The following is a 9210-nucleotide window of genomic DNA, read 5'->3' as shown; positions in this document are numbered from 1 at the left end:
AACTTTCGGCTTTATAATATTAGTGTGATTATTATCAAGTAGGTAACTCCTTAGCTTCCTACCTAGGGACCTAAGTAGGTACCTAGATATCTACTCGTTATTCATTAGAGACTACTTACTAACTTTAATTAGGTACTTAATTGTAAACCAAAAAGTAACCGAGACCAACTTATTATACTTACTTACCTTTTTTTTTTTCGAGTAAGTAGAAGGTGGCAATAAGCTTAGTTCTTAAAAACTATATTTAATATCATCAAATAAGGTCCCTTTCAAATAAAGCAATTTACTACCTGAATTCCTCTCCTTCAAGGTGACTTTTTGCTGATTCTTTTTTTACACTCACTGTTATTAAAATAACTCGGTCTCGGACCTCTTTGTGTGGCCGTATTGGGGCCTAATGCTCCAATGTTCAATTAGAATGGACGTTTTCAACTTTTTATGAAGTGCCAAATTAAAACAAATGAAGAGGGATTTACATTATATCTACTGGCTGATGCCCGCGACTTTATGCGCGTGGATATAGGTTTTTAAATATACATTGGGAACTCTTTGATTTTCTGGGATAAAAAGTGGCTTAAGTAATATATAAATAAGTCTATGCTTATGTCACTTTCCAGGTCTGTAACTAAGTATAGGCAAAAAATCACGTTGATCCGCTGCTCCGTTGCAACGTGATTGAAAGACAAACCAACAAACTATTAAATCAACAGACCAACAAACAAACGTACTTTCGAATTTATAATACGGTTACTTAATAGTGATTAGTGATACTTACTTAAAGAAAGATAGCCTCAATAGCTCAACGGTTAAAAAAATTTATGGAGAACTGCACAGAGGAAATCCTTTCCTCGCAATATTATCCCTCACCGTTTAAGCAAATTGTGATACTTAAGTGGGTAGTACCTATTCATTTAATTATTTAAAAACATTCATAATTCCGAATAGTTAAACTTGCGCACCCGAGATTGAACCCCGGACCCTCCGATTAGGAGCCCGTGTTTTAGTTCGTTTCTTGGCAGGTAATTCATGTTTTTTTTTTAATTACGATTTGTTGTAATTTTAATATATAAATAAAATAATAAAATATAAGAATTATTTTTATCATTAGAATGTTAGACTTCTAATACTGAAATATTTTCATTTAAATATTTGATTATTCTACTTAGACCCACATGCTTATTAACAGAAACACAATTTCATACCTACAATATAAAGGTATCCACAATTGAATTCTACCTGAATATGTTATTGGGCTGGATTGCCGCAGCCTCCGAAACCTGTCGCCGCGACAAGTGGATGCCGTCACGTACTGCTATTGTTCCCATGTTCCCCCCTCCTCCCCCCTTTTACGAAACATTGTGGATACCCCCTTCTGATTGTGACGTGTAAGTACCTACCTACGGTAGGTAAGTATATGGATTAGGTCATAGGTATATTAGGGTTCCGTACCTCAAAAGGAAAAAGGAACCCTTATAGGGTCACTTTGCTGTCTATCTGTCAGTTTGTCTGTCTGTCTGTCCGTCTGTCCCTCTGTCAAGAAAACCTGTAGGGTACTTTCCGTTGACCTAGATTCTAGAATCATGCATTGGCAGGTATATACCTAGGTCTTATACCTAAGTAGGTACTTACCACAAGTAAAGGAAAAATCTTGAATTTGTGGTTACATCACAAAAAAAATATTAAAATGTGTTCATGAACAAATACTATGATTAGTATTTTCAACTGATTTTTATTTATTTTTATGCATAATGTTATAGTTCTTGATTTATCATGCTAAATGATTAAATAATACGCCTATAGACGTAACCCTCAGTGCGCGAGTCAAACTCGCTCTTGGTCAGTTTTTACTTAAGCCTGGGCCAGACTGTTTTAAACAAGCCCTCCACATCGGTCTCTCTCCCTGAGCCAAAAGAGCAAAGGCATCAGATTATAAAAGCGACTTCTAATTGAATATTCATGTGCATATTGAAGGCCACTAAGATGCATTCGGATCGAGGAACTTACTTCGCCTGACTAATATTAAAACATTATTATTAAATAAGATAAACAAAATAAAATAAAGGCTCAAAACAAACATTACAGGACAAAGTGCGTGTCACGAGCGCAACGGCCTTAGCCAGGGCCGCCCAACCTCAGGCAGACGCCGCCGTGCGCCGCCATGGGAAAATCAGGCTTCGCCGCCCCCTCCGCGCGCCCATTGGCTCGCCCCGGCCCGCCCCGCGCCCCACCCGCGCCCATAAATACGACGTCGCACCGTGCATCTCTTCATTCCTCACCGGCTACTCGTGTAGAACGCGTAACGCGCCGCGAAATCCGTACGTTTCCTACCAGTGTTCGTGTTTAGTGACCATCACGATGAAAGCAATAACTGCTGTGTGCGCGACCGGAGCGTCCGTGCCGGCGATCGCCAGCGGACGAGTCCAGAGGCATCGGGACGGCGAAAACGCTGAAATCCAGATGTACCTTTCCAAATTACAAGACCTGGTTCCATTCATGCCAAAGAACAGGCGGATCTCGAAGCTGGAGGTCATCCAGCACGTGATCGACTACATCTGCGACCTACAATCAGCTTTGGAGAATCATCCTGCCGTGGGCCAGTTCGAGGCCGAGGCGGCGTTGGCGCCTGCGTGCGCCTCACCCCCCAGGCCGCGCCGCCGACCGCTCGGACCCCGGCCCGCGCCCAACACCATCCTCCCCGCTGACAAGGCTGTCCCCTCATCACACCACTCTAGCCACACGGTACGTTTTAACACCCTAATAATTATTTTTTTAAAGAAATGTTGATTTTCAAAACAAAGTAGTTTTCAATTTCGTATTTCGCGAAAAAACATGATGTTGACGTGGTAGATTAACCCTGTTTCCAATAAGTATTATTTTTAAAATCATTACTGCTTAACGGTACTCGAATAGCCATTGCATAAAAAGTTAATGAAATCGGTCGTGTCAATGTTTTTGCGGCGCGCGCGCACCTGCGTGTTTCGCAAGCGAAGGTAAAAGTGGAGATGCTGGCCGTTTCACAACCCGTGTCGACGCACAATTTACTTAGTAAACAATGCTTTTTGCTAAAATTATAAAGTAAAATAAGTCTTGACTCAACGTAGTAGTTAATATACCTAGATAGATACATATTTGCTGTTATATGTATTTCAACATAATTACATAATGGATGTATAAACAAATCCTTCAATTTATTGCACTTTAGCCAAATAAAGCCTGTAGGGCGAACAGTATTCTAATAAACAGTTTAAAAATAAAAAGCCGATTCTCGTATTTCAGTTACCCCCCAGACCAGTTATCCTAGTTAGCTAGATGCGTAAACAATGTAGGTATATGTCGGTGATGCATTCAAAGCCGCGAGTAGGTAGGTACACCTACCTATTCGGTAAATAGTCACAACACAATCTAGACCGCTACTCACGCATGCGTGACGGCTGTTTTGAATTTCAGCCTTGAAGCGCGGCCACCTGCGCCGGCGCCGCGTAAACGACCCTGTACTGACACACAATCTGAATATTCAAGCCATTTCTGCCTCATTTAGCATTCCGATTGACACCTGTGTATAATTATTTTATCTCCGAGCCACGCAGCGTAATTACCCCTAAGTTTCCGCCAAGGATTAGATTAGCGAGGCTATAAATGCATGATGAGTTGGCCGCTGGACGCACGGCAGGTGCATCTCCGAAGGATTTATTCGAGCGCCTTGCGTCTACGAGCCGGGCTCGTTAATAGTACTTGGTCGCGCCACGTAAATTTTAATCACTGCCAGTTGTTGGAACCGAGGGAATGTTCAAAACAAGAGTGATTTAGGAGACGCAACGTGCAAGAATTTATACAGAGACCGTCGCGTATTTAGTGCATCTGCCCAAAACTGAAATTTATTGTTGTTTTCCATTACGTTATGTGTGCTAACAAACCACATGTCGTCACATTAGGTACTATTGATGATGATTATATTAGGTACATATACATTAATTATTCAATTATAGTTTGTATTCTAAATCCGTAAACAATTTTTTATAATGCCCAAAAGCCCCAGCATAAAGATATTGATACGTTTGAAAAACAGATATTTACTAATACACCGCCTACACTATGCAGGAACTATCGGAATGTCGAGTGATTTAACCACATTCCAGAATACAAATGTGAAATATTCAAACTTACAAGGACATCCAACGTTGAGTTTATTTGTCTTGCGAACGCCGATTCGATCGGACAGGTCTCTGTAAAAAATGATAGAAAAAGCTTCGGCGAGATCGTGCTGGAATGCCTGGCTCCGTGCGCGTCGTGAGGCGGCATTTCACGGCGATATCTCGAGAGGCATCAGGCGCTGTGTTGTGCCACAAACCGCGGTCACGAGCATACGCCACGGCAACTATATCTCGCGACGAGACTTAAATTGTTACCCGCAGCTGACTGCCCTCGGGCTCTCACGATCGTGGGACCTATCGCCAACTTACTCAGCGTCTGACAGGCATCCATCTTTACCTCCTTCCCACATTATACGTTTTAAATAATACTGAATTACATCTTTTACGATTTCACTTTACCATTAATGTTAATATGACTACATTTATAGGCAAATGCTTGACTTTTCGCCCTCGCCATAATGAGGAGCTAAATATCCATTATAGTGAAAAGGATAGGCGCGTAATCGCTACACCCCCTTATTACAAGCGACCCCATTTAATAACCGTTGACGTTCATTTAGCAGTAATACTAGTACATTACAGATGTAAGATAGAAGATGTAGGTATCTAAGCTTTGATTAAAAACAATTTTTTTTATTAAAACATTATAAAATGAAGTATGTATTATGCGGTTTGCTTGCTTACACGCATATCATTAGACTGAGAAAGATTTAAATTGATGCAACGAGTGGCACCTACGCACCACGTCCCGTCATCAGGAGGCGACGCGACAGAAGACAACAACGCACCGCCAGGTGTTCGCGCCCACGTACACCGCTCGCCCGCTCCTCTGAATATCTTTGTCTCCGCTTACTTTGCGCATAAATCGCGCATGTGAAAGTTTTACGAGCACCTTTACGCTTCTCCGAACTAATAAACCGGCATCGGCGGCGAGTAGACAATGCAGCTCCACCGCGAAATGTCTTGGCAAACCTCTACCGGGCTGCACACGTGCAACGATTTCGCCGATCGGTCGGATTCCATCGTCGATCGATCGAGGGCATTGTGCGGGTAACGGTCGTTCACAGCTGCGTACGAGTACACGTGACGGCGCCGGTGGCGGATAGCTAAATAAATGCAACGCACCTATTCATTATCCAGTCGACAATGCCGCTCTCATAAAGGGATTTCACGTGTTCGCTCTCGCGAAGTCCCGATCCGTTCGGGACATGTGCGCTCTCCCTTCGGTATGTCTGTAAATAGGGTATGGCCACGTGCGGCCGTTCAGCTGTGTCGCGGATGTGCGGACGGGAAGCGGTAATCTAACACTTACTGATACTCAAACGATACGTCTAAACTACGCTGCGAACTGGGTGATAACCGATCATGGAAATGATCAGCAGACTACCGACTTGCGTAAACTGGCGCGCCAGCCCCGCAAGCCCTTTGACCAGACGCTAATGAATTAAAACAGTGTCGAAACAGGGCATATGCGGTGACAGATGGCCGGACGCGGGCGGGATGCGCATGTGCCACCCGATACACTATTTGTCACAATCAGTAATAACTGTAATGACGTTCAGAGGGACCAATTAATTTGCCTCGTACTTACGATGTTGAAAACATTGCACGGTTTGTTAAGCAATTAATTCGAGATAACAATGATGTTTACTAGGGTCTTTCTGGTATACGCAATACTCTTGGATTCGTTATTCTTAAGATTATACAATATTGTATCGAATCAATGACTCAAAATCTTTTTCTCTTTGTTACAGACTCCAGAAAAACAAGATCAACCGGACAGGCCGATGTCGTGTTAAGTGATAAATATAGTTTGTAAGGACATTTTTATTAATGGTGAACTTCAATACCTCGAGGTGCAAGGGAAGCGCTCCGCGGGAGAAGTACGGCAGCAGTACCTCAGATAAGGAGCCTCCTGCATCAGTTCCAGTGAACTTCATCTCACGATGATATCCTAAGTACGATCTCGTTAAGATCAATGTAATACGTTAATTTAATTATTTCGTGGCATTACGTGCAGAAGACTTGAGCATTGCAATGCAATCGGCCGCCTCGGTTGTCCACCGACGACGGTGGGGCGCCAAGGCGGTGTGTTTTGTTATAATGTTAATGTAAAAAGCTTTATTAGTTGTTAATGTAGGTTGGTGTACGTGAACGTGTTTGTAAATAATAATGTTGAGTGGTTTGCGACATCTAGACAATTTTCGGTATTTTCTTCAAAAAATAACTACACGGTACTTTTCTCATATCATACAATAAATAGTATGCAATAAATGTTTCCTTCGATCCCTCAATTTTTCACAAAGACAAATGTTTCTTTAATTAGGTATTTTTTAGTTTTAAAACGATGCTTCCATTTATATCAAAGACGTAAATCAATTCAAAGTTGATTTACCTATATAATTATATTATTTTAAGTTAAAATTTTTGAGTGTGATTATGCATGGCGATTTTGTTGCTCTTATAGATTATGAAAATATAAGTTCTAAACGCAAAATTTCTTTTATTAATTTATCGTTCTGCGTTTAGTACAAATAATTGTAAATACCTAGTTTATGTAATAATATTGAAAATTATATAAAAATCTAGCAAAAAATTATCAAATTTAAAACCTTTTATGATTTTATATTGAATTTAAGGTGAAAATGCTTTAATTATCTTATATAACCCTTATTAATTATGGTGTATTATGATTTTAAACGACTGTTATAGTTTTAGTTATTTTCGGGTTGCGTTGTAAATGGTGACAAATTGTATTGTTAATAGAATATGACGTACATAATATATGTGTTGGGAATGGGGTAAAGCCGATTCACATTATGGAAATTGCGATATTTATGTATAAAGAAATCGTGACCACTCTGTGTTTCTCCTAACAAAGATGAGAACGTAGGTATCTTTGGTTGCAATGGCTTCAAAGTCTGCTCTTTTAAATAGCTACTACAATTTCCATAATGGATCGTCTTCTCCCTAATTACCAATTTTTGACCACACCTTACAACTAGTATTCAATCCTCGTCACAAAATATTAGACGACTGATTCAAAAGTTTTTGAACTATCTTTCAATTTTTATATTACTTCAAATTTGCACTGATTTATGTATAATGAAAACAACAGAAAATAAAAAGCATTATTGAATTATTTTCATCTTTTATTGACTCCACTTCCACCTTGGACAGGACATCAGATCAGGACAAGGTATAGTTTGTCATTCTAATTGAGTTTCTCTGCAATCTAATACTTAGTACTTATACCTATCTAATTTAGGTAATAGGTAGGTACCTTGATTGCAAACACGCATTTGATGTCTGTCTGTAAATGAGTTGTGTGCAATATGCAATACTTTTTGCTCTGGATAAAAAAAAAACATGTATTTTACTCCCAAAATATCAATGGTAGATAATACAATAGGTAGTAAGTATTTTTGTTGAAGAAACAAGATTCTAATTCGGCATATAGTTGGGCAATACCTCGAGGATTTATAAAAAGTAGGTAAATTGGGTTAGGTAATCTTCATACGTTACTTTATCGAAACCAAGTGTTAAACTATCAAAAGTTTTATAGTAGGTCAAGTCCATAGTCCATCTACAGAGCTGATGTTTGCAAATAAAGGCAAGAATGCGGTAATTTATGAAATGTGGACACAACCAATAGGTACGTAGGTACAAGGTTACAACTTACAAGATTGAGTGATATACAACCGGCTCTGTCATCTTCAAATAAGTATTATCTACTTTATACCAACCAACCAACAAGAATTTATAATTTCTAATAGGATTTTTTAAAAGAAATGCATATTTTGGTACAGAATTTCGATTTTCTGATGCAAATAAAGAATTTTCTGCAAGTACTTAAATAGAATAGAAATCCTGGAGACCTGTACTAGTAATGTTAGGATCTTTTCAAAAACAGAAAGTCAGGAAAAAATATGGAGACGGATGCTAGAATCACGCGATTGCATCACGGCCAATTATCGCCACTACAATATTTGATCAGCTGCGCTTGTTTAAACTTTTATGCCGTTAGTATGGATCAAAATACTACCTTATCACGTTGGACTAAAGCCGCAATTCGTATAATTGAGAACGCATGCTTAGCCCATTGAATTTTCAGACTTGCTGCTATTTTAATAAGTGCTAATATATCTCAAAGCTAATTGTTGCTGAATTGTGCTTGTTCGCCAAACATTGGCTCAATGTCGTCACTTTTCAACAATACAGTTAATTACCAAGTGTAAGGTTATTTTTAAAAAGTTGATTTGAGTTGTCAAAAATAATATAAAATTATTAATTTAGCTGATGAAGGTAGTTTGGTAAAATCGATATTTGGCTCATTCGATGTCATACAATCTGTTACTAGGAGGCCAACAAGATTGAACTTGCATAAATACGGGTGTTTTGAAGGTTTTAGTTCAGTCTCCTTCTGAGATTCGGAGCGATATCGCATATTTTCGGTATTTGGATTGTGAACTGAATAATTAGATGTTGTGATAGCAATCACGCTCTAATTAAATTATTTATTTTGGCATTAGTTTGTTTAGATTAAAACTCTCGGATAACCTTACACATTAAACTTGTGTTTTTTGTGTTGGTTTTGGAGAGAACATTCCAATAATTCGATAAAAATATTTAAATAATACCTGCTTTTCTGAGTGACGCCAATAATTCAGAAGCGGGACGTGTCTCACGTTGTCGTAATTTCGCTTTGGTATCTTTTTGTAAACAACCCACATTTGATTAAAAATTTTATTGAGTTTGATTTGGTGATTAAAATTTTTAGTTTTTTTTTAATAATTTAGTCTTTTGTGAATTGGAAAGTAATTTGCAATGAGTGGTTCAGATTTTGTATACATCGAATGAGAAGTTTGTCGTTCGGATTTATTGTTGACTTGATATTAAAACTGAGAGTTCGGCAGTTCAGGGGTAGGTTTTAATGATTTGACGGAGGGCAGGATAGCCCATGATTTGGATTTGACTTAGGGCAAGGAAGCCCGCGACTGACATGACAAGATTATTTAGAAACACGAGGACGTGTTAAATTCAGGACGGCCGAACTGTA

General features: G+C 39.1%; 1 protein-coding gene across 1 annotated transcript; it reads left to right on the top strand.

The window, feature by feature from the left end:
- The first annotated feature begins 1242 nt into the window (after nucleotides 1–1242).
- LOC123868485 lies at nucleotides 1243–7293 on the top strand. The gene is given in 4 exon segments (XM_045911025.1): nucleotides 1243–1306; nucleotides 2083–2201; nucleotides 2203–2739; nucleotides 5906–7293. Coding segments are annotated over 4 exon segments (765 nt in total). The 3' UTR covers nucleotides 5951–7293.
- Nucleotides 7294–9210: the final 1917 nt, after the last annotated feature.

This window comes from Maniola jurtina, chromosome 9 (assembly GCF_905333055.1).
Source record: "Maniola jurtina chromosome 9, ilManJurt1.1, whole genome shotgun sequence".
Classification (NCBI taxonomy): domain Eukaryota; kingdom Metazoa; phylum Arthropoda; class Insecta; order Lepidoptera; family Nymphalidae; genus Maniola; species Maniola jurtina.
Note: the sequence above shows the minus strand (reverse complement) of the source record. Positions and strands in the feature narration are given on the sequence as shown.